Here is a 26,528-nt window from a genome sequence, read left to right on the forward strand (position 1 = left end):
CAAACTGCAGGTTTTGTTTAGGCATTTTATTTTAACAAATAGGACAGGGTAGAAAATAGAGACTATTACCTATAGATAATAAGGATGAGGTACAGTGGCTCAGGGGTAAAGAATCTGCCTGCCAATGCAGGAGACGTGGGCTCAGTCCCTGGGTCGGGAAGAGCCCCTGGAGAAGGAAATGGCAACCCACTCCAGTATTCTTGCCTGGAAAACCCCATGGACAGAGGAGCCTGATGGGTTACAGTCCGAGGGTTTGCAAAAGAGTCAGACATGACTTAACAACTAAGCACCAACTGTTTTGAAGAACTAGTATTTCAGATACATACTCAGGAGTATGCCTGCTTTTACTAGGTTGGGGCGTAAAGGGACCCTCTCTCTGTGTGAAGCACGTGTGACCATCAGTGATCTAGATTTACCTTCCGCACCTTCTGACCTCCTGAGGAACACATTTGTTAACATTTCTGGTAATTGGCTTAAATGTTTTTCACTTCAGATCTTCCCACCATACTGTGTAGTTTCTGAGTCCACATGACTGACTGTTCAGAGCCCTGGGCTGCCAGCTCCTTGCCCTTAGCCCTAGTGACCATCTCACCCCGCCTATGTTCCAGTGACGGTGATTTATGAAGTTTCTTCACCAGGCTCTGTAAAACTATAAACCCAGCCGCAGAGTCTTTGTTCTAACTCCCACACACTCTAGAGGGCAAGGACTTGGACTGATGCACGGCTTTGTGTGACGCTATTTGGCTCCCTCATCTAGGAGGCCAGCTGCCTTTCTGGAGGGAAGATCTGAGGAGAAGGCAGCCTAGAATATCTCTCCTCAGAGTGCGGGCAGTGCACCTGAGGCTCACAGTCTCTGGAGAGCCCTGGATCACCCCGTGGGTGCTTGGCTGTCCTGCTTGCCTGGGCTTTTGCCACCTGCCACATGGCCTGGCCAGGTCTTTCTGAACTACCATTCTAGGAATTCAGAGGCTATTTCTTTCTCTCCACCCTAGGTGACACTTTCCAGGTTCCTGAATCTTCAGAAGATATGAGACTAGTTGGGGGTTCATACTCAGAGGGTCACTTTCACTGTCCTCTTGGAGGCCTCTCAGCACTTCCTAGGGCCCTTTCGCCCCAGGATGAAGACTCTGCTTCCCCCAGGAATCCTCTCTGGGGCTTGAAGCACAGCAACGTTTTTAGGGATGCCTTAGCCCAGAAGGTCAGTGTTGTTCTTGTTGCACAGTCATGTCTGACTCTTCTGAGACCCCATAGACTGTAGCCTGTCAGACTCCTCTGTCCCTGGGATTTTCCAGGCAAGAGTACTAGAGTGGGCTGCCATTTCCTTTTCATAAGCTGATGCCCACTCTATTAGTTCTCTGTGTGAGTTGATAGGATTAATACAAATTTCAAAGCTTCCCAGAGCATATATGTAATTAAACTCAATTTCTGACCTCAGTGACAAAAGCAACAACTTCTGTTTCCTAAATAATAGTACAGACTCCTCAATGGGGTCTTCTCTCTGTGGCCCACCAAACTTGCTCTCTCAACCATGTCCCCTGCAAATGTCATGTCAGACACCTTGTCTTCCGTGCCTGCTTGGCGCTCCTTCCTGAACACAGCTGACCTTTCCACCTCCAGGCCTTGCTTTTGCTGTTGCTCCAGGCTGGAATCCCCTCTGCCCTTCCTTGCCCCTCATGGCTCATCTGAATGCCAGCTTCTCTGTGACATCTTCTCCTGTCAATTCAGTCAGGATTAGGTCTCTGTCCTACAACCTCATAGCATCCCTGCTTTTACTGTCTCTTCTTTGCTCGCCTCTGATTCCAACTGGGGTTGTAACTACTCACCATCTGGCTCTGTTCCTCCCTAGACTCAGCCCCTCTGGGCAGGTGCATTATGTAGCTCCCTTATCCCCGTCCACGTGCACACCGAGGTGCTCACTCTGGGAGTAGGATATCACCAAATGTGACTCAAACTCACGTCTTTAAAGTAAAAGCAAAATGCTTCCAAAGAACCTCATACTTCAAACCTATCATTAAACTCAACAAATGGAAACCTTGCCTTTTGAGCCTGATTTCCTTGCCAGACTTCATTTAGGAGGCTTAGCTGTCAGCAGAACCATGCAAATGATCACTGAGGGTCTGCTGATCTAACTGGGTGAAGACAGGGCTGAAAAGTGCCCCAAGGCTTCAGGCTGTTATTAACCAGCTGGGCATGTGCTGTTTCCTGGGCCTCCTATGCTCATCATGAATTATCTCCAGGATGCTATAAAGTCTAGGAAAGCTAGATAAAAATTATAGTTCAATAAATCCTGCCACAAAAGGGATTAGCAAAACATCTCAGAGGCCAAGTAGAAACAGAGCTGAATTAAATATGAATCTTTTACAATTAAAAAATATCATAGAAGAGAGTAATGTGGATCGATCTTTTCTTCTATTTGCTGGGCGGGATTTATGACTTTAGTAGCTACACAGAAGCCTCTCTTTAGTGCTCCTTATTTCACTGAGCAGGAAAATATGCCATCCAAAGTGGCACAGAAAGCATGGAGGAAGTGTTGGGATGAAAACTCATAGTGCAGGGAAACGATGTTGTTAAACTGCCTAGAGCTCTAGTGCCTCCTTTTCTGCATTATCGCACAATAATTTCCTTGATAGTTTACTGTATAGAAGCCACTGTAGAGACCCAAGATACATATGGTTTTGTTTGCACATGTTTTAAAACATAGTGGAAAAACACAATATGTACACAACTCCCCGTGTATCAAGTGATATGCCCTAGTGAGACAGGCTGAGACCATTTATGTCAATACTTGCACCTGGATGAACATCTCCTCGAGCAACAGAACACAAAGAAACTAAAAATAACTGCAATATGCACAGCTGGGGTGTGAATATGAACAATAAGATACAAAAAGGCCAAAACCCAATTGCCATTTCTGAGGTGCTGAGAGCAAAAGTGGGGGACGGCACACAGTACTACCAAGGGGGTGGGCAGACCACCTAAGCCATTGCTCCAGCCTGACCCCACCCATCAGCCCCCACCCCCATGCCATTTAAGGAACCAGCTCACTCTCCCTGGTGGAGTGAGCAAAGGGACCTGTTACTTGTTCTCACTTCATGCTGCAGCAGGAGCCTCTGCCTGAATTTCTCATCTAGTCTCTTTCTATAGATTTCTAGTCTCTTTCTATAATTTATATAGGTTAAAGAGTCCAAGAACCTTGGTCAGTAGCAACAGAAGTGCAGACTCAGTGCTGTAAGGGCCACTTTGGGCTTCAAGCCTCTGGGCATCCCCCTTCCTTCAGGCAAGACATTCCTCTTTAAATTAAATTGGGCCACATATGACTGACCCACGGACCATGAAACCAATAACCCCAATACCATCAGTCATCAAAAAATGACTAATAGGATGACCTAAATGCATTTCCCTGAGACTTCTCCCCCACACCTTTCACTAATGACTCAGAACAATACACTGGGCAGCAGGAAAGAATTCCATCCCTACGGATGATCGCTCAAGCTCAAATAACACAGCATACTTGGCCTTCTTCAGCAGGTTTCCTGAAGGTGGGTGGGAGCTCCATACCTGGGGAGAGATGTAATTTTCCCCCATTTCTCTATGCAGAAACGCCGAAGCCCATTGCTTCCTCGCAGGGCTGCGAAGCCTTCGTAGGGCACACTTGATGTTCCTGTGACGAACTGCAGTAATCTGAGTCTCTGCTCGTTGTTGAAACGCTCCACCGCAGCCCAGAACCAGCGGATCACGAGATGCCCATCATGATAACCTAAGCGGAAGCAGGAGGGAGACGGAGAGGATGTGGAGAGGGGAGGAGGGGTGGGGGCAGGTGAAATATACATCAGACGTGCTAAGAACTCAACAGCTGCTCTAGATCTGCTCATTTCTCTAGTGGTGGCCTTCAGGTAGGTCTGAAACAATTTGTATAACTGAGTCAAGTTCGAAAACAAAAGTCAATTGAGAAAAGAGGCATTTTACAAAAAGGTTTTATGTTCTCAGGGATGTCCTCAGAGATGTCTGCTTTCTATTTAAACAATTGGGCCCCCAGGAGTCACTTTCCTGCCTGAGATAAATGTACACAACAAGTAGTGTGATCTGGCGGAGATGTTTGGGGCTCTGAAGGGACAAAACCCTTTATGAATAGGATATTTCCTCATACTGTCTTTGTTCTGATGTCTTAGCTCTTGGTAACCAGGTACTGTGGGAGCATCTAGGACGTAAGAAAGGTGAATGTCAATCTTGGTGAACGGAAGATGCTGGGCCCTCCCCGCAGCCCTTGGTGCCCTTAGAGCTTCTGTGTTCTGACCAGCCCTGGGCCGAGAGGAGTTGGGCCCAAGGAAGAAGTTTGAGGCCCCACAGGAGAGTACGGAAACCAGGCTTGGAGCAATCACTGAAGGAAAATGATAGACTGCAAGTGCACCAAGGACTCAAAGATGAAGAAGGAAGCCTGGGCTGGGGCAGAAAGAAGGACAGCTTCATCAAACAGAAGGTGTAACTCACCTCAGAGGTGTGAGTTAAGCATGTGAAGGCTTGTGTGAGTGGAGGAAGGACTATAATGATGAGAATGAAGAATAAATATGCAGGGAACAGCAAGCTGACTAGACCAGCAGAGAGCGGCTGCTGGTGAGGACTGAGGGACCTTACTGGGGGCTTAGAGGCCTTGATAGCTAGGCGGAGACATTGTGACCTGATGCCTTAGGTTGGCGGCTTTCCTTCCAAGCCAGCAAGGGCCTAGCGGTTCCACATAGGTTTCCTCCTACATGACTGAGTGTATTGGGGAGACAAGAGGGCCTGAGATGGTGGGCTCCTGGCTCACCTTCTATCATTTCTTCTCTGCAATATTTTATGTGAGGAAAGGGTTTTGAGTGTAAAAAATCTTTCAAAGACCTCTTCTCTAAGGGATAAGGAGCTTGCTTGTTTTGTGGGTTGGTAAACGGCCTCGTGAAAAGAATGTTTCAGGAAGACTGGTTTGGCAGCATGAAGGTGAAGCATTAGGAGGAGTTAGACACTGGATTTGGAGAGATGACAGAACTATTACAACAAATCAGGATGGAGGTGAGGAGGGCTTCAGTTCTACAGGAAGCAGGACACACTTTCCTGGCAGCACGCGACCCAGCTCCAGAGCTGGCCTGTGGTTGGCGGTGTTCCCTGGTACACACCTATGCTGAGTTACGCCAGAGATGACCTGGGGGTTACTGTTGCCTGAAGGGAAGTCCAGGTTGGAAACAGAGGGTGGGGAGTTGGGCGGGGGCGGGGGGGGGGGGGAGGCATGTACTAGAACCTACTCTGCACATGTACTGAAATAAGGCCAAGTTTTTTGTAGTCTTCAAAAGTGATATTATTTTATATTTATATTGTCACTACATACTCATCTCACACGCTAGTAAAGTAATGCTCAAAATTCTCCAAGCCAGGCTTCAGCAATACGTGAACTGTGAACTTCCAGATGTTCAAGCTGGATTTAGAAAAGGCAGAGGAACCAGAGATTAAATTGCCAACATATGCTGGATCATCAAAAAAGCAAGAGAGCTCCAGAAAAACATCTATTTCTGCTTTATTGACTATGCCAAAGCCTTTGACTGTGTAGATCACAACAAACTGTGGAAAATTCTGAAAGAGATGGGAATAGCAGACCACCTGACCTGCCTCTTAAGAAATCTGTATGCAGGTCAGGAAGCAACAGTTAGAACTGGACATGGAGCAACAGATTGGTTCCAAATAGGAAAAGGAGTACGTCAAGGCTGTATATTGTCACCGTGCTTATTTAATTTATATGCAGAGTACATCATGAGAAATGCTGGGCTGGATGAAACACAAGCTGGAATCAAGATTGCCGGGAGAAATATCAATAACCTCAGATATGCAGATGACACCACCCTCATGGCTGAAAGTGAAGAAGAAGTAAAGAGCCTCTTGATGAAAGTGAAAGAGGAGAGTGAAAAAGTTGGCTTAAAGCTCAACATTCAGAAAACTAAGATCATAGCATGCGATTCCATCACTTCATGGCAGATGGATGGGGAAACAGTGGCTGACTTTATTTTGGGGGGCTCCAAATTCACTGCAGATGGTGACTGCAGCCATGAAATTAAAAGACGCTTATTCCTTGGAAGGAAATTTATGACCAACCTAGATAACATATTAAAAAGTAGAGACATTACTTTGTCAACAAAGGTACATCTAGTCAAGGCTATGGTTTTTCCAGTAGTCATGTATGGATGTGAGAGTTGGATGATAAAGAAAGCTGAGCGCCGAATAATTAATGCTTTTGAAATGTGGTGTTGGAGAAGACTCTTGAGAGAGAGTCCCTTGGACTGCAAGGAGATCCAACCAGTCCATCCTAAAGGAGATCAGTCCTGAGTGTTCATTGGAAGGACTGATGTTAAAGATGAATACTTTAATGACGTTAAAGGTGAATACTTTGGCCACCTGATGTGAAGAGCTGACTCATTGGAAAAGACCCTGATGCTGGGAAAGATTGAAGGCAGGAGGATGAGGGGACGACCGAGGATGAGATGGTTGGATGGCATCACCGACTCAATGCATGTGAGTTTGGGTAAACTCCAGGAGTTGGTGATGGACAGGGAGGCCTGGGGTGCTGTGGTCCATGGCTTCACAAAGAGTTGGACGTGACTGAGGGACTGAACTGAACATACGGAATATATATATATATATATATATAAATATTATTCAGCCATAAAAAGGAATGAAACACTCAGTCATACTATAACACAAACAAACCTTACTAAGTGAAAGAAGCCAGACCCCAAAGGCCAAACAGTATAATTCTCTTTATATGAAATATCCAGCATGGGCACATCCGCATGACTGATGGCTGCTGGGGATGGGGAGTGGGGAGAGGAATGGGGAGCAACTGCTTCATAGGTCCTGGGTTTCCCTTGGGGACAAAGAAAATGTTTTGGAACTAGTGAGAGGGGATGGTTGTACCACATCTGCAATGCACTAAATACTGCTGCGCTGTTCCCTTTAAAATGGTTTTTTTTTTTAAACTTTTTACTTTATATTGGGGGGCAGCCGATTAACAAAACAGTGATAGTTTCAGGTGGATAAGTAAGGGACTCAGCCATACATATACATGTATACATTCTCCCTCAGACTCCCCTCCCATCCAGGCTGCCACATAACTGAGCAGAGTTCCCTGTGCTGTATAGTAGGTCCTTGTTGGTTACCCATTTGAAATATAGCAGAGTGTACATATTGGTCCCAAACTTTCTCACCATCTCTTCTCCCCATTCTTCCACCCGACAACCATATATTCGTCCTCTACGTCTGCGAGTCTGTTTCTTTTTTGTAAATAAATTCATTCGTATTTCTTCTTAGGTTCCGCATATAAGGGATGTTATGTGATATTTCTCCTTCTCTGTCTGACTTACTTCACTCAGCATGACAATCTCTAGGTCTATCCATGTTGCTGCAAATGGCATTATTTCCTTCTTTTTAATGGCTGAGTAATATTCCATTGTCTCTATGTAACACACCTTCTTTATCCATTTCACTGTTGATGGACGTTTAGGTTGGTTCCATGTCTTGGCTATTGTAAGCAGTGCTACAATGAACACAGAGGTGCTTGTATCTTTTTGGACCATGTTTTTCTCTGGATATATTCCCAGGAGTAGAATTGCAGGATCATATGGTAACTCTATTTTTAGCTCTTTTAGGGAACCTCCATACTGTTCTCCATAGAGGCTATACCAAGTTGAATTCCCACCAACAGTGTAGGAGGGTTCCCTTGTCTCCATACCCTCTCCAGCATTTATTGTTTGTGGATTTAAAATGGTTAATTTTAACCATATACTCAATATCTTATAATAACCTGTATTGGAGGAGGATGTGAAAATATATAATTTATATACATATGACTGAAAAACTTTGCTGCATACCTGAAACTAACAGAATATTGTAGATCAACTATATTTCAAAAAAAAAAATGATAAAATGTAACAGAAAAGAAATGGTTAATTTTCTTATGTCAATTTCAAATCAACCATGTTTTTTTTTAAGAAGTGATGGATTGTGTCTGTGGGAGCTGAGCCATCACAAGTCCCGCTCGCTCACCTCCCCGGTACTCGGCGTTGTTCCTCCAGTCGGCCAGGTCGATCTCCGCCGTGCCAGCGATCACCAGCTCCAGCTCCCTGGCATCGAACACGGAGACCAGCCTTGAGTCCACCACCTGAAATCCAAATTAAGCTTTAGCCTACAGACCCAGTGTTATCGAGAAGTTACATTCATCATTACCACTTCTGTGGGCTAAGCTGGGAAGCTGACCACTGTTCACAACCTTTTCCCCCCTTCCAATGTGTTATCATGTTTAAGTTAAAAATCATGACATTTTGAAGCACAATGCTTTAATGAACTGGGAACTCAAAAAAGGTCCCCTGCTTTTTGTTACCTCTGATATTTCCTCTTGGAATGATGTTATGAACCAGATTGACTTGACTTTCTGTAGTCACATTTAAATTTCCCAGTAACACTACATTTTAAAGGCAAAAAGTCCAATTTGCTTTGAAGTGATTCAGTAGCTATTAGTGCTATCACTTCACTTAAAAGGAATCCTTTCTTCCACATACAAACTAGGACTTGTTTCCTGGGAATGGACTTTATATATTAAAACAATTGTCAAAAAACAATTGTCTTTTTCTTCTCTTCTCCCCCTCACTTCTTCCCTCCCTCTTTCAAAGATCTGGGAGGACCTGCTTGATTAGAGGGTTCTGAGCTCGGGCTTTACATCTTGTTGCTGAATGTATGCGGTACCACTGAACACCTGCAGCAGACACCTCCTGTAATCACACCGGTGGACCAGCCAGTCACCCACTCCGATCTCCAGCAGAGCAGCAAAGAACACCTTCAAACACCCAAGCCCTTGTTTCTAAACTGGAAAAATTTAACTATGTCAAGTTTTGGTAAACAGGAAGCCTAGCACCTGTCAGTGTCCTCTTTTTTAAAAAATTATTATTGATCTCTGATGTTTTTTAAAAAACTTTTTTATTGAATGACATATTATTTAAATTCTATAGTGCTTTATAATTTTCAAAACTTTCACATGTGATTTCATGCAGCTTATTTCATAAGTCGCTGTCCTGATTTAGCACCTCTGCATGGATTATGTGGCACAAAGTGACACCACAGGCATATCTCCTTTGATTGTGTTCTGCTTTATCACACTCTGCAGATACCGCATTTTTCACAAAGTGGAGGTTTGCAGCAACCCGAGGTCATGAGATGATGGGTAGTTTTTTTAGTAATAAAGTATTTTAAAAATAAGGTATGTACACTGGTTTTTTAGACATAATACTGTGGCACACTTGGTAGACTACAGTCTAGGATAAGCATAACTTCTTTGCACTAAGAATCTAAACAACTGATGTGACTCGCTTTACTGCGATAATGGCTTTATTGCTGAGGTCTGGAACTAAACCTGCAATATCTCAGAGATCTGCCTGTAAGAAAACAAAAAATCTAGCCAGAGTGGATAATTCCCTCCAGTGCCTTCACTTCATTCATTTTTATCTCACTCAATAAAAGAGGATGCAACACACACACGTCTCAGCAGGATGGGCCACGTGTTTTCACATATGGCTCAGCAGGGCCACGCTGATGCTGGTTTTGTGAGACCACAAGAGCTGGGTTTCCCAGAGAACTCTGACCCCTCTCCCAATACCCTCAGGGGGTCCTCCCCTGCATGCTGGTGAGTAGAGCTGAGCCCTTTTCCTGCATCATTCTTCCTCTCCCTTCTCCTAACAAGTTGCCTGCTGGGCCGGGTCTCACCTCGTAGAAGCCCCGGACCAGTGCCTCGGTCTGCTGCACCACGCCGCGCTCCACCCGCCACCTCACCATCCTCTCGATGTACTCCTTCTTGTTCTTCTCGGTGACCTGCGTGTTGGCACCTCCAGATTTTAACTCCCTCTCCGTTACCTTGTGGGGAAACAAAGATCATGATGATTGTTGACTTGCTTTACCTTCCAGTGAAACAGATCAGTTTTAAGATGATGAACTCTTTGTAAAGAGTTCTCTTTACGCGAGTTCAGCATCATTACCTCCTTGATTCTTTCTCCTTTCCTGGAAGTTACTAGAAAGGCTCTGGTTGTTCTAAGTAGATACATCAGTACCTTAGAAAAGCTGCATTTTTGTTACATAAAGAGGAAGCATGTTTCTTAAACTTAAGAGGCATAACAGAAATAAAAGAAAAATGCCCCTTGTTACCCCTAAATGGACTAGAATGTCCTTAACTATACCCAAGTCCCAATTACATAACATTCTTAACAAACAAATCTTCCCCACCAACAGCAGATCATTGGCAAAAAGGAAATGGAGGGTGGGAGAGTGGTTTTGCAGTAGGTATAACAGTGATTGAAGGGCGACACCTTAACCTTGAGAAAGGAGAGAATGACGTTGCCACATAGTATGGAGATGCATGATTGTTAGGACAAGCTAACAAGAAAACTTATGATCTGTGCTTTACTGTTTTGAAAGGCAAGAAGGCAGGTAACATATTAGACACTGTGATCAAAAAGTGTTGGTGTTTGAAGGGAGAAGCATCAGTTATCTTAAATTTGCTTAAGGGGTTCACCTCAGTGCTCAGTGTGATTAATGTAAGAAAAGTGAGGCATAACTATACCTGTTATTGTTTAGTTGCTAAATCATGTCCAACTCTTTTGCAACCCCGTGGACTATAGCCCTCTAGGCTCCTCTATCCATGAGATTCTCCAGGCAAAAATACTGGAGTGGGTTGCTATTTCCTTCTCCAGGGGATATTCCTGATCCAGGTATCGAGCCTGTGTCTCCTGCATTGACAGGCAAATTCTTTACCACTGAGCCACTAGGGAAGACCATAGATGTACTTAGATGTACTGATTAAAAATACATGTATATATTTGATACTCATGGGTAAAGTATCCAAACAAAATAGTTTATAGAAGTCTGCTGATTACTTTCTTTGATCACTTGGGTGACTTTGGTAAATATGAAATATTGGTCAATTATAGCATAAAAGTTACCACCCAAGATCCATATTCTTTGGAGCCTCTGGTTTTTACCTGCCCAGTTAGAGACTATTTCCTGACTCTAAGTATGTGATGTAACTAAATTCTGGCCAATAACGTACAAGTGAGGGTGTTGTATGGCACTTTCATGAGGGCTCTTTAAAGAGCAGGGCTATTTCTCCTTTGTCCTGCTACTTCAGACATGGATGTGTTGGTTGGGGCGCCATACGCATCAAGGTTGTGGGTGCAGGGGGCCATTGTAGGGATTGCAGCCTTGGGTTGCCTGCCTCCACATTTTTATGTAAGAGAAAAATAAACTGTTAATTTAAGCATGGTCATTGGGTTTCTTCATTAACAGTTGAACTTAATCTTAGCTAACAGACCGAGGAAAAGTCTGTGATGTCTCTCAGCTACATCTGTCTGTCTGCTCTTCACTCTGTAACTTGCCAACAGAAGGGCTGTGACTCAGTTTTCTAAAACCAAAATCATCACTCTTGGCAACCTCATTTGAAAAGAAGCAGGATCAGTTTAAGCTTAAACAGAAATACATTATTCTAGATCTATCAGTTCAGTTCAGTTCAGTCACTCAGTTGTGTCCGACTTTTTGCGACACCATGAATCGCAGCTTGCCAGGCCTCCCTGTCCATCACCAACTCCCGGAGTTTACTCAAACTCATGCCCATCGAGTCGGTGATGCCATCCTCTGTCGTCCCCTTCTCCTCCTGCCCCCAATCCCTCCCAGCATCAGGGTCTTTTCCAATGAGTCAACTCTTCACATGAGGTGGCCAAAGTTTTGGAGTTTCAGCTTCAGCCTCAGTCCTTCCAATGAACACCCAGGACTGATCTCCTTTAGGATGAACTGGTTGGGTCTCCTTGCAGTCCAAGGGACTCTCAGGAGTCTTCTCCAACACCATAGTTCAAAAGCATCAATTTTTCGGCGCTCAGCTTTCTTCACAGTCCAATTCTCACATCCATACATGACCACTGGAAAAACCATAGCCTTGACCAGATGGACCTTTGTTGGCAAAGTAATGTCTCTGCTTTTTAATATGCTATCTAGGTTGGTCATAACTTTCCTTCCAAGGAGTAAGCGTCTTTTAATTTCAGGGCTGCAGTCACCATCTGCAGTGATTTTGGAGCCCCCAAAAATAAAGTCTGACACTGTTTCCACTGTTTCCCCATCTATTTCCCATGAGGTGATGGGACCAGATGCCATGATCTTAGTTTTCTGAATGTTGAGCTTTAAGCCAACTTTTTCACTCTCCTCTTTCACTTTCATCAAGAGGCTTTTCAGTTCCTCTTCACTCTCTGCCATAAGGGTGGTGTCATCTGCATATCTGAGGTTATTGATATTTCTCCCGGCAATCTTGATTCCAGCTTGTGCTTCTTCCAGCCCAGCGTTTCTCATGATGTACTCTGCATATAAGTTAACTAAGCAGGGTGACAATATACAGCCTTGATGTACTCCTTTTCCTATCTAGATTTATAACACATCCTTATTTTTATCACTGGGAATGTTTTCAACTTTCTCTGAATTGTTCAGTTCCTACCTTATACACACATGAAGGATTGCTCTTTTTAGTTTCAATGTTATTTTTTCCTCTAATTTTAATGCATTTAGTCATTTGCAATTTACTTGATTTCTTTTGAGTAGATAACATGTGTCCGTGGAAAAAAAAATTCAAGTGCTATAAAAAGCCATACAGTGAAAAACAAGTTTCTCTCCCCAAACAGTAGCATATTATACACACTGTTCATTATCATGGTCACATACACACCAAAGCTTTTTTATTTTAGTTAAAGATACACATTGGCCATTGTTTTATCCTGGTTTGTTGTTATTCAGTCGCTAAGTTGTGTCTCGACTTTTTGCAGCTCCGTGGACTGCAGCACACCAAGCTCCTCTGTCCTCCACCATCTCCTGGAGTTTGCTCAGATTCATGTCCATTGAGTCAGTGATGTTATCTAACCATCTTATCCTCTGCTGCTCCCTTCTCTTTTACCAGCATCAGAGTTTTTTCCAGTGGGTCGGCTCTTCACATCAGGTAGCCAAAGTATTGGAGCTTCAGGTTCGGCTTCAGTCTTTCCAATGAAACTCAGGGTTATTTCCTTCAGGATTATAACAGTTTAGACCTTATTCTTTTTTTGTTATTGTTATACTACCTGTCTGATTGTTTATGGTTTATATGTAAATGGATGGGCTGGGGTATCAGACCACATATCTTACTAGTCTACTATTTCATTGTGTGAATGGATTATAATTTATTTCATCAGTGTTCTACTGCTGAACATTTAGATTGCTTCAGATTTTTTTGTGGTGATCAACAATGCTGCAATGAAGATTGCTATCCATGAGTCATTTCAATTAGATGTGAACATATCTGTAGGTCAAATTTCTAGACGGAGATGCTGAGTCAAAGGCAGGTGCATTTAGAATGAGGATAGTTATCACAGGGTGCCTTTCATAGACAGTGAAACAAACTTCTGCTTCCTTCCACCTACACTCTTGTACAGAGTACCTGTTTCTCTCCACCATCTCCAAAATAGAATACTGCTAAGCTTTCTGATTCTTAATGTTCTCATGAGGGAAAATGGTATTTCATTCTATTTTAATTTATATTTTAAAAAAATTGTAAATGATGTTGAATATTTCCTTTCCCGGGAACTACCCATTTATATTCTTTGCTAATTTTCCATTGTGTTGTTGATCATTTCTTATTGATCTGCAGGATCTCTTCTTATATTGAAAGACACAGACTTTTGTCTGTGCTGTATGTTACAATGTAGCAAATATTATGTCATTTTTACTTTGTTCATGGTGTAGTTTTGACATGAGGTATTAAAAAAGTAATTTTAGTTGACTATGTTTATCTTTTATTTCATGACTTTGTCACATCTACAACAGCATTTCTTACTGTAACTTAAAAATAAAAATTCTTTCATTTTCATCCTTTTATTGTTCTTTCAAGCCCTCAGCTTTTTCACCCAAGTGAAATTAATTTAAGCATAATGAGTTAGGTTTGGGATCTAACTTAAGTTTTTTAAGATGGGTACCCATTTGTCTTAATCTATTTTGCTAAATAATTGTGCTTTTTTGTTTGTGTTTGTTTTACAAATTAACCCTACTCTAGGGCAAATGTAAAGGATGGGCTAAAAGTAGTCATGCAGAAAAAATAGTGTATCTTACACATTCATCTAGTACATGGGGGAGGACAGTTAAGTGAATCACATCCTCTTGAATATATTTAAATGCCCTCTCTAAAGATGTAAGAAAAAATAGTTTTTTCTCAAATGTGGAAAAGAGTATTCTTCAGAGGTATTTTTATGCAAAGACAATGCATCAGAACACTAACATTTTCCAGGACCTGAACAAGATTCTTGATTGAGATGCGGGTGTTGGGTGGTCTGCAAGGTTCAGTGGGTAACTATCACCCATAGATTCAGCACACTGCCCACAGTCATGAAGGTACTTGTAAGTATCCCAGCTTAATTCTTATAATATTCCATTACAAAAATTACACATGTCATAGGCTCTTGAATCTCTTGTAAATGATGTTCAAAAAAACCTTAATTGTTAAATCTGCTCAGGTTATCAGGCTGGTCTGATAAAACTATAAGCCAGATGATTCAATGTTATATAAACACTGGAAGAAAAAAAATGGGAAGCTTCTCTTATTAAATACTATTGTGATACATACATTTTGGAGCAGTAAAACCTGGATGCTAGTGATAAAAAGTATTGTTGTAGTTGCACAGATAAGAGAAATATCTTACAGATATATCGCACACTTTACAAAAATGCTTTCTGATCCACTGTCACATTTGATTTTCAAAAAACTCTATAAACTAGATCCATGTCAAAACAAGAAAAAGAAGACATGAGTAACTTTAATAAAGGCTGCTGCTGCTGCTGCTAAGTCGCTTCAGTCGTGTCCGACTCTGTGCGACCCCACAGATGGCAGCTCACGAGGCCCCCCCATCCCTGGGATTCTCCAGGTAAGAACACTGGAGTGGGTTGCCATTTCTTTCTCCAATGCATGAAAGTGAAAAGTGAAAGTGAAGACGCTCAGTCATGTCCGACTCTTAGTGACACCATGGACTGCAGCCTACCAGGCTCCTCCGTCCATGAGATTTTCCAGGCAAGAGTACTGGAGTGGGTTGCCATTGTCTTCTCAAGACAGTAGTCCTCAAAGAACTGTATTTTGAACAAATGACAGTCCTTGCTTTTAAATACAAAATCCCACTACTATATGATCCAACAATCCCACTTCTGAGTTCAGTTCAGTTCAGTCACTCAGTTGTGTCCAACTCTTTGCGACCCCATGAACGGCAGCAGGCCAGGCCTCCCTGTCCCTCACCAACTCCTGCAGTTCACCCAAACCCATGTCCATTGAGTTGGTGATGCCATCCAGCCATCTCATCCTCTGTTGTCCCCTTCTCCTCCTGCCCTCAATCTTTCCCAGCATCAGGGTCTTTTCAAATGAGTCAGCTCTTCGCATCAGGTGGCCAAAGTATTGGAGTTTCAGCTTCAACATCAGTCCTTCCAATGAACACCCAGGACTGATCTCCTTTAGGATGGACTGGTTGGATCTCCTTGCAATCCAAGGGACTCTCAAGAGTCTTCTCCAACACCACAGTTCAAAAGCACCAATTATTCAGCACTGAGCTTTTTCACAGTCCAACTCTCACATCCATACATGACCACTGGAAAAACCATAGTCTTGACTAGACGGACCTTTGTTGACAAAGTAATGCCTCTGCTTTTTAATATGCTGTTTACGTTGGTATTGACTTTCCTTCCAAGGAGTAAGCATTTTTTAATTTCATGGCTGTAATCACCATCTGCAGTGATTTTGGAGCCCCCCCAAAATAAAGTCAGCCACTGTTTCCCCATCTATTTGCCATGAAGTGATGGGACCAGATGCCATGATCTTTGTCTTCTCAATGTTGAGCTTTAAGCCAACTTTTTCACTCTCCTCTTTCACTTTCATCAAGAGGCTCTTTAGATCTTCCTCACTTTCTGCCATAAGGGTGGTGTCATCTGCATATCTGAGGTTATTGATATTTTTCCTGGCTATCTTGATTCCAGCTTGTGCTTCACCCAGCCCAGCATTTCTCCTGATGTACTCTACATAGAAGTTAAATAAGCAGGGTGACAATATACAGCCTTGACGTACTCCTTTTCCTATTTGGAACCAGTCTGTTGGTCCATGTCCAGTTCTAACTGTTGCTTCCTGACCTGCACACAGGTTTCTCAGGGACTTGAACAGAGATTTGCACACCTATATTCATACCTGCATTATCCACAACACTCAAAAGGTGGAGGCAATGTAGGTGTCCATCAACTGATGAATGGCTAAACAAAATATGGTATTTACATGCTACGGAATATTATTCAGCCCTAGAAAGGAAGGCAATCCTGTCACATGCTAAAACATGGATAACCTTGAAGATACTATGCCAAGTGAAATAAGCCAATCACAAAAAGACAAACACTGTATGATTCCACTGAATATGAGATACTTAGAGTAGACAAGTTCTTGGAAAGAAAATGTGGGATGGTTCCAGGGACTGGGGAGAGGGGAAAATAGGGAGCTGTTGTTTAATGGATGTGGTTTCAGTTTTGCAAAATGAAGACATTCTGGAGATGCGTTGTATAACACATGAATTTACTTAGTAACACTGAATGAACTGTAAACCTGGTTAGGATGGTAAATTTCATATCATGCAATTTTTCCACAATAAGGCTCAAAATGTCTTTTCCAAGTCCTGCATCTCACAAACCTGGCCAAAAACCTCTTCATTAACCGTGAACGTGAGGTCGAGGATGTCTGTGATATTGTTGTCCTTCATCCATTGTAAGCTCTGGTGGAATTCCTCATCTAGATATTCCAGGTCACTCAAATCACAGGGCCTGGGTGCATTCAAAGGGAGAAAGGCAAACATAGTTTCAGTAAACACCTGCTCAGACCTCATGCCAAAATATGGTTATACCACTCTTGGCTAAAGCAACATAGGTGTATTTTAGTGATTTGATACTTTTGAATACATCGATGAACCTTTAGTTCATTCAGTAATTGGTAAAGAAAGTATTAAAATGTTTAAAATAACAAACACAAAACAATTATTGACTCAGGGACTCTCCATGGCCATCGGAGAGGAGTATCATTTAAAAATAATCAAGGTATACATCAATTTTTTCTTTTATCTTATTCCACCTTCATTGAGATATAATTGACATACAGCACTGTATAAGTTTAGAATGTACAGCATAATGGTTTACACACAAGGACAGATCAATTCTACTTAGTAGTTTCAGACAATGCTTGTAATGCTACTATAATTATTTATATAAACTGATTTATATCTGGTACATGATGTTCTCTTATGCTTATATAAAACCTCCAAATGTCTTTTTATGGGACTAAAGGTTTATGTGATAGCTAAGCACTCAGAAAAGTAAACCACCATAAACCTAACAGAAATGAGTAGGGAAAACAGGGACAAAAGGGCCAGAGGAGTCAGGGAGGTCGGTGCCTCTGGTTGGTCCTGCAGGCAGGGCTGGGGGGGACACTTACAGTCTCAGGAGCGCCTTATAGAAGGGTCTTGTGAAGAAAGCATCCAGAAGGTACTGGTGGATCAGAGCCAGGCCTAGGATTCTCCCACTGAACCTGAACCTAGAACACAGATAAGGCAGAACCATGTATTGTTAGCTGATGTGTTTCTTTATAGTGTTCATCTTAAGCCACTTCAAAAACTTGCCAAGTGATGACACAAGAGAGGTATCCATTCTTTTTATTCTTTACCATGAACAATGGCTATGAACTTGGTACGTACTAAAGGAACATACCTCCTCAAGTAACCGAATAGAGTCATTTTACTGGAATCCTCTTCTCAGACCTGACTGTATAAGGACCCAAGAGAAGAAAAGAGCTGATGAAGGGGAATTCTGGGACCCTAGACAAACAGCCAGCATTGAACCTGAAGAGCTAAACCCAAGGGTATGAAAAGTTCTTTGGACCATGCATTCTTACCCATTCAAGCATTCCATTGATACCACCCGAAGGTCTCATGTGTGCCTGACCCTATGCTGGAAGGTGGGGGAACTTGAACATGACTCACATATGGCAATCATGCTCACGGTCAGAGAGGTGAAGTATGTGGAATCCCAGCGAGGCAAGCGGTCATGGCTTCATGACTTACATGGAGCCTACATGGCCACACACGAAGAACAAGGTCTCTGCTGGGAGGAACTTGTTGTATAGACCTGGCCACCTCCAGATGTAAGGGTCTTCACTGATTTAAACCCTTATTTGAGCAAACAGCTTTCTGGCAGTTTTTGCTGGCAATCTGCCTAGCTACATGCTGCAGCTCCTAAGAGGTTGGTCCCATTAGGAACAGGTTTCCCTGTTCCTAAATCAGCTTCCCTCTGTCTGGTCAAGCCCACTGGCTCCCTCACCCTGGGCTCTGCCCATCTCTGGTACCTATATCTAGAGACCTAAGGGGGTCTTTCCTGTCTCTTCCTATCTAACTAGATTTTTACCTCAACACAGTCTTAGCTGTGACTTTTCTCAGACCCCCTGCTGGAATTTCCAACTAACCCATCTCCACAATTTTTCATGAGGCTCTTCTTAGACTAAAAAGACTTTGTACTCTGTAACTGCTATGAAAATGGTTTAAATGAATAGATGATCAGATCCTGTAATAAGTGCAATCATAAATAACACTTCAAATTGCCATCTTTAAAGTAGTCTATTCTTCTTGCATGAAAGTGAAGTTGCTCAGTTGTGTCTAACTCTTTGCAACCTCATGGACTGTAGCCCGCCAGGCTCTTCCATCCTTTTTGCATGAAATAACAAGCAAATATTACTGACTCTGGAGAGTCGAGAGGTGAGCAGAACCTAAGTACAGGTGGATGGGGAGGCCCGTGGACCAGATGAACAGCTTATAGTCCTTGAGGCCAGGTTATGCCATCACTACTGCATCCCCTGGTGGTCTTTCCTGATATCCCAATATCTGACAGGTCCCCAACCTGGCGGCTACAGTCCTGCACCTAAAAGCACTGTTCACTCTTACCCCATGCAGGCTTACCCACTCTAATGGACTCTGAGGCATCACAACTGATGTTCCTAACATGATGTGGGGCTGTGGCCATGTGTGGGAGATGACAACACCGCCCAATGTGGGAAGAGAGCAAATGTCAACACAGAGGTGCCTGCTAAGAATCTGCCTCCCTTAGAGGAGGCTCCGGAAGGCCTAATAAAGAGAAATGGTAATCTCAGTGGCAGAAAGTGTCCACAGAAATGGAGCAGATAAATATATTACATGAAAATACTTTCAATTCAATGTTAAAAAATGGAAATCTCGATAAACTGTAAATTCTCCAGCAAAATATACATTATTCTAATCTATTCAAGAAAAAGTAAGAACTTAAATAGACAAATAACCACAATATAAACTAGAAAACTTTGAGGAAAAAGGACTATATCCTTATAAGGATATATCCTATATCCTAATAGTTGGGGTATTTTCACCCCAAATATTTAAATAGCTCCAGAAACCAGAAAATGGTAGAAAACTTAATTCATCATTATGAGTTACCATAATCACAAAATACAACCTGGAAAAGAGCAAAGGAAAGAAAACTAAAGACACTGAACTCATACACTAAAAAGTCATAAGTAAAACACAAGAGAAAGTACCAGTCCATTCCCTGAATAATGCCAAATGATTTAGGATGCTTGATTCTAGGAAACTAAGGACAGTTTATTATTAGGCATTCCATCATTGAAATTAATTTTAACATCAAAAGACAAAAATCATACGGCTTTTTCTTTCCTTCTTTTTTTTGGGGGGTTAGAAGCTGAAACTTGCTTGAAAAGATCCACCATTAATTTCCTTGAAGAAAAATAAAAATTCCATAGTAAACCCAAGAGTAGGAGAATGTTTCCTTACATTATAAAGGATATTGATCTCAGCATCATATCTGACAATAAAGATATAGAAGGATGTTGGTTATCACCATCCTTCACAATATTCTATCAGTTCTAGTCACTGTAGTTTGCTACAAGTGAAAAATGGGAAACAGATTAAAAATAACTTTTACGGAATGCCTATCAGACCAACACAGATCATGTTATCTCCTTGATTCATGCAGCAACTCTATTTATGACTGTGGCTATCTTCATTTCACCAGAAATCACAGGTCAATAATTAGCACTGCGGAAGTGGTACAGTGAAGACAGACCCACATCTGTCTGATGCCAGACCAAGTCTTTTCCTTTGTGTGCATTTTGAGAAGCCACAGAGCAACACAATTAATTCTCTGGTCCAGGGGCCAGGCTGCCCATTGTGTGACCTTGTGCTAGCAGTTAACCACCTATTCTTCATTTCCTTTTCTGGAAAACAGCACTCTTCAAGTGATAACTATTATTATTTTATGTTGGCTTCCAACACCTCCTTGTGATTATTAGAAGGGGAATTTGTTATAAAGTTCTGGTGGTGTCTCAAGAAATATAGGGTCAGGAATGCAGTTGAGCTCAGATACTGGGGTGACTCCACCCTCATCTGGAGTCTCCCTTTTGTTTCTCTCTGTGAACATCTGCTTCTTTCTTCTCTCCCACTGCCAACACTGCTAATGTTTTTCAGCTTGGAGTTCAAGCCTCTAGAGAGACCAACTGGACTTTCACTGAGCTAGGTTCAGATTTCCAGCATGATTCCCTGATTGTCCAACTCAGGTTGGATGCCCACCCTGGACAAAACCTGCAAGTAGGATCTGGTGAGGAGAGCTCAGAGCTGGGTGTCTTGCTCAGCACTTTACAGCCAGGATCACCATGGCTTGCCTCTCCACCAGGAGCTGGGATCAGATGGAGGGAGGCAGATGGGGCTGTTTTTAGCAAAGGGGACTGCAACGCAGACCACCCATTGAGAACTGTTTATCTGCTTTGAATGGGGTTGGGCATAGATGGAATTTCTAAAGACTAAATTATATTGGTTTCACAGGCTGCTGGGGGCAACTAGTAGGTCCTCCATATTTTTTCATAGCTGTGCAAGCAATCTATGATAATGTGGTTTGGCTTTATATAAACACAGACAGGATGGCTTGCAGCCAGTCAAGTACATACAGTAAAATATATTCCAGAGCGATGAACTATGATCTGGGACATGTTTGTATAAGCACACTGCAGGGACTGTACAATTCAAATCCAAACAACAGCTTAGAAGGCAGAGATTGGAATGGCAAACCATTCCAGGTTGATGAATTGCCTTGACAGTCTCACGAACAAGAAAACATCTAGGGCTTGCACATCTCTTTTGTCTTACCCAGCCTGGACAACTACTTGCTGGGAAATTGATTGTGTCTGGTGTCAACACAGGTTGGTAATGTGTAGGAATTAGGAGGTGGAAAGAAAGTCCTTTTCTTTCGACTTCAGATTGATTATTACAGAAACTATCCAGATAATTTAAGCAAAAAATACCCCCAATGCCTCTGTTTTGATCTAAGTTACTAGGCACAAATAAAGAGTTCTAAGGATCAATGAAAGTGAGTCCCTACAGAAAGAGCAGCCTCCTCCTCCCCAGTGCATGGTGGGCATGTGTTACTTTATTTATCCAGGCCCCGGGGTCTCCAGTTCAAGAGCCCCCTTCCGCCATCTGTGTGAACCTGCAGAGCCTTGGGCACCCCTTCCTCTCAGGGGAGCCATGAGGGGTCTTCGCTGAGGCTGCAGGCCAGTCCTGCTTCTGGTGTGGTACCACCTTCCTTTGGCATGGGCTGCCATTCCTGAAGGCACGCTGAGCTCAGCACAGCCCAGGGACGGTTACTGAGCCCCCAGGCTGCTGCCCAAGACGTGCTCTTCCGAGGGGCCTGGGCTCATTTCTGCAGGGCTGGTAGGGAAACAGCTCCTCTGTGCCTACCTGCTCGGGTCAGAGGGGCCTCACAGCAGAGTTGCTGGGCCCCTGAGGGTTTCACCGGGCCACTTCTTGTCCTTTCATCCTGAGGCTGAAAAAGTCACGGAGGGCTCAGGGGCAGCTACCCCCATGCATTCATATCTGAACCTCAGTGCTGTTGGCCACTTGTTGGGTGGTTCTTCTGCTTCTCTTGGATCACATCACTTCTGAAACCCCAGATGCCCTGCTTGCAGTGTGCCTCCTGTTGGGCACCGCCCCCCCCACCCACCCCCACTTCCTAAGCATGTGGGATGTGCCCACAGGGTGTGATTCCAGTGATGGGTACTATACCACTTCTCTGCACTGGACAGGCCTCAGCTATCAGGTAAATCAGCAGATACATGCACATACGATGTGGAGGACATGAGGAGACAAGCCATGTCTCCCAACTGCACGTCCCAGGCATGTCTAAATCCACATGCTAGCTATATCAGGCTGGGTCTCACCGGGATCATCTCCTGGTACTAGATGGTGGGGCTCAGCTTTTCTTCCATTCTAACTACCTGAAGAATACGACACCCTGGAGGGTCAGAAATGAGGCCTCTCTCCATCAGTAATCCTCAAGGCAGGGGATGGAGGAAGAGAATGTTTTCCTCTAGCTCCCTCTTGGTGTAACATGGAAACTCCCTAGGACATTCTGATTTGCCATCATCTTAAGGTGTGTTACTGACTTTTTTTCTATTTATTTACTGATCAGAGATGATTTCACAGAAACCCATTTGGACCTAAGACATCACAATTAGATGATTGTATAGCAAAATACCATGAACCTCATATTTAATAGGAAAAAACTCCTCTACCGACAGTCAGTCAAACATGGGTCTTGTGAGAAGGCCTGGTCTGTCTCCTTCAGGGCAGGAACACAGGCAGCTCACAGCTTGATTTCTGAACCCAACCTCACCCACCCTGTGGTTTGCAGAAACATCTGTTGGACTAAGTTCTTTTCAAATCCTTGGTTTTCAATATACTGCAAGTTTTCATTTTTGGTAGCACCAATCCTTACCCTCTTGTCAAACAAAAATAACAGAATTGGGTATTTTTTAGTACAAAGAAAAATATAAGCAACATAGACAATATCAATAAAAATGCATCAACTCCATCTCCTGAAGCAATATCCCTGACCCTGGTGGGTGCTTCTCCCGGAGTATCAGTGCTGACAACACACATGCTTTTGAAAATGAAGTCTCCTTCCCACTCTTGTTCCTCTAAAGCTTCCTCATTTCACACTACAGCCCAGCCTAGAGATCCTCACATATCTGCAAACACAGGTTTTCATCATCCAATTGAAATGAACTCCAAAGTATTTCATTTTTATGAATGTCCTATGCTTGGTTTAGTCGTTCCCATTCTGATGGACACCTAAGTGGTTTTCATCTTTACCCATCTGCTCACAGGTATTGGAGCAGGGACAGCATACAGCCAGTCAACTCTGGGACCACGGGAGAAACTTTGAAATGGGCAGATGTCACTCTTTAAGCAGTCTCATCAACACCTCACCAGACGTTTGGGAGATGAACTTGAGTTACCTCTGATGAAAGCAACTGCAGCCACTCTGAGCTTTCCTAACAACGCTGAGGGAGATCATGGCAGGAGATCTGAAAGCAACCAATGTTACTGGCAAGGGTTTATCTCACTTCCATCTGAGTTTTGTACACTGTACTGAGCGTTCAAAGGCAATGGAGTTTCACACATTTCTAGCACATCTTCTCACATGGCTTAAAAGGCCCAGCAAAGACATGACTCTCCCCTTGAGTGAATTACTATTGATTCACTACTCTTTGGGCAGTTTGCCAATAATCCAAGAAAAGCAGTGTGGTGGTGAGGACAAAGTTGAAAGTTCTGATGTCAGGCTGTCTTGGTTTAACACTTCTGACCTGTGTGACTTTGGGGAAGCTGCTTACCATCCCGAGCCTCAGTGTACTCATCTGCATAATGGGATCATAATAGCATCTACTGTATAGGGCAACTGCTGAAAGACTTCCCACTAGTAGAGTCAGCCTACCTGGGTATTCATTCAGAGACTGACATGTCTGATCCCTTTCCCAGACTCAGGACCCTAGACTACACATCCAGGCCTGACTGAAGGACGAGAATATGGACTGGACCAGAGGACTAGCCTGCACATCCCTGCTGTTGCAGAGCTGCAAACTTTTGCTTTGTACTTTTCAGTACAAACCTACTGAAAATTTTTGAAGCACCATTTGAAGTCTGCTCAATGAAGCTAATTGTTCACATTTCTAATATCTAGAGTAGGTCTCTATTCAGAAAGATGGACAGAAAGATCAAACTGCAGAGATTTGAGGTCACTGAGTCAATGGATGGATGTGATGAATGTTTTACCCCCAGAAGCTGAACTAGCAGGTCTCTCCCTCCCTTCCTTTCTCCTTCATCCATCTCTCTAACAAAAGTTTGTATGGAGACATGTTTTAGCAGGAGGTAGGATGTAATGATTTCACGGTGTACTTTTCAACTGATTGTTTAAATAACAGCAGTTTGCATAATGGCAAAGAATTCAGGATGTTTGGGAGAGGAATTTCTTGTTCACAGATCAGATTTATGGAAGGGGAAGTAGGATGGTTTGCCAAGTGAAGAAAATAAAAGGCCTAATTACACAATAGTATAAATCAACTATACTTCAATAAAATTTTATAGAAATACCAAATTACTCTGGAAGGACATTTTGGATAGTGCAGCAAAACCCTTTTAAAAGGCTTCTTAATTCTCTTATATGAAAGCGATGTAAAAATGGAATAACACCCTCAAAGCTGCTCCCAGGCAACGATTCAAGTCTGAAAAGTTCTGCTGTGGTCTTTCTGGTTCAAACCTCTAGCATTAATCTTGGCCCTATAACAATTATCCCACAATGTCTCTAGGTTCCAGTGACCCTTTCAGGGTTTTCTTGAGCAGTAAGCTATCAATCTCTCTCTGCATGACTCAGCATCAGAAATACTTCCTGTACCAGCTTTAGCCTTGAAAGGCCCAAAGCTGGCCCCATCTCCTGGCCTTCCTGCCTGGAAAGGGCATCAAATAGTATAGGGTTGGCCAAATGGTTTGTTCAGGTTTTTCCATAAGATCTTCTGGAAAACCTGAACAAACTTTTGGACCAACTCAATGTATAAGGGAACTGTAAAGAGCTGGACACTTGGTGATAGCGTGCTGGGTTCTTGCTTCCCTTGAGGAAGGGCTGGGGGGCTGGGGCAGATACAAGAACAGCCGGCAGGACTCTGAGGTCTGCTCAAAAGCTGGCACACAGTCTGCAGACTTTGGTGGTCTCTTCCAAAGACCACAGCATCTTCTGGAGCGCAAACAAATGTCAGAACCAGCACTGCACTGGCAAATCCCAGGGGATCAAAAGTATTGTGTTGTCACTGAATGAAACCCGAGGGCTGCTAAAACTGCCCCAGGCCTGAATGCCCCCTAGACACCATCACAATGGCCTGCCTCCCAAGCTATGACTCTGCAACTACACCCACACCGTGCGCGGTCTACCTCCTGCAGACTGACCGCTGAGTTCGAGAAGGTTCTCTCCACAGCAGTCATGTTTTCCATCCCTGCTCCTTTTGGGTTCTTCCCCCATCACTGCTCCCTGGCAACAGACCAAGATTTGCAGGGGTTAAAGTCCTTTAAGAGATCCTAGAGGTTCTCAAAAGAACAGAGCCAGTTCCTCAACTGTAGCACAGGTGACATTGACTGCTCTGTGCCCTGCAGGGTATTTCACACAACCCCTAGCTTCTGCCATTAGATTCCAGTGCCATCCATCCCCTCAAAGCTGTGATCACCAAAACTGCCTCCAGATGTAGCCAGATGTCCGCTGGGGGGTATGGGGCAAAAACCACCCTCTTCAGGGCAGGATATCCTAATAGGTGATCACAGTCCCCTTTGTGACACATGGGCACCGCTTGCCTCTCCTGGGCTCTCTGAGGCAATGCAGGTTTCAACCCCAGGCTCTGTGCTCCAGCCTGAGCAGTTTTCATCACTCCTGCTTCACTGAACATCATTTTATTGATATTTTCTTTTTTTTGATATTTTTATTTTTGGACACACTGCACAGCTTGAGGGAGCTTAGTTCCCCAACCAGGGATGGAAGCAATGCCCCCTGCAGTGGGAGCACGGAGTCCTAACTGCTGCACCTTCAGGGAAGTCCCCCAAACATCATTTTAGACTCTCACCTAGAACTTGGGTGCTAGGTGTACGACTCTCTTGGGAAAAGGACAGGAGGGGAGGATAATGCCTCCCAAATGTACCAGATTGTGTCATCCTTTCTGAGGCAACGATGTCTGATCTGAGTGAGGCTCCAGGAGAAGAAGCACTACAAGCTAGTGGGAAACAATGCCTGGGGTGGGAACATGTACGGTTTGTCTGAATAATATAAAGAGGGCACAAGGGCTGGATGCCAGAGAGAGAAAGAGAGTTTAGGAGAACATGAATCTGGAGAGATCCCCCAGGCCACAGAACACGCAGGTTTGGGCAGGCATGGGAAGGACTGTGGAATCCATCCAGAGTGTGACGGGAATCCACCGGAGGTTTCCTGTAGGGTCTACAGGATGAACTGACTGACGTTGGGAATGACCCCCTGGAGGCTGCATGAAGAGAGGT

At 43.5% G+C, this 26,528-nt stretch overlaps 1 protein-coding gene across 1 annotated transcript in view; it reads right to left on the reverse strand.

The window, feature by feature from the left end:
* HECW1 (HECT, C2 and WW domain containing E3 ubiquitin protein ligase 1) overlaps positions 1 to 26,528 on the reverse strand; it is a 445,911-nt gene that overhangs the window by 4,999 nt on the left and 414,384 nt on the right. Inside the window, exons 23-27 of the mRNA XM_061165645.1 lie at positions 17,564 to 17,662; positions 16,770 to 16,899; positions 9,772 to 9,918; positions 8,062 to 8,176; positions 3,559 to 3,757 (exon numbers count right to left, since the gene is read on the reverse strand). Of these exons, the coding sequence (XP_061021628.1) occupies positions 3,559 to 3,757; positions 8,062 to 8,176; positions 9,772 to 9,918; positions 16,770 to 16,899; positions 17,564 to 17,662 (690 nt within the window). The remainder of the gene's footprint in view (positions 1 to 3,558; positions 3,758 to 8,061; positions 8,177 to 9,771; positions 9,919 to 16,769; positions 16,900 to 17,563; positions 17,663 to 26,528) is intronic.

This window comes from Dama dama, chromosome 18, assembly GCF_033118175.1.
Source record: "Dama dama isolate Ldn47 chromosome 18, ASM3311817v1, whole genome shotgun sequence".
Taxonomy (NCBI): domain Eukaryota; kingdom Metazoa; phylum Chordata; class Mammalia; order Artiodactyla; family Cervidae; genus Dama; species Dama dama.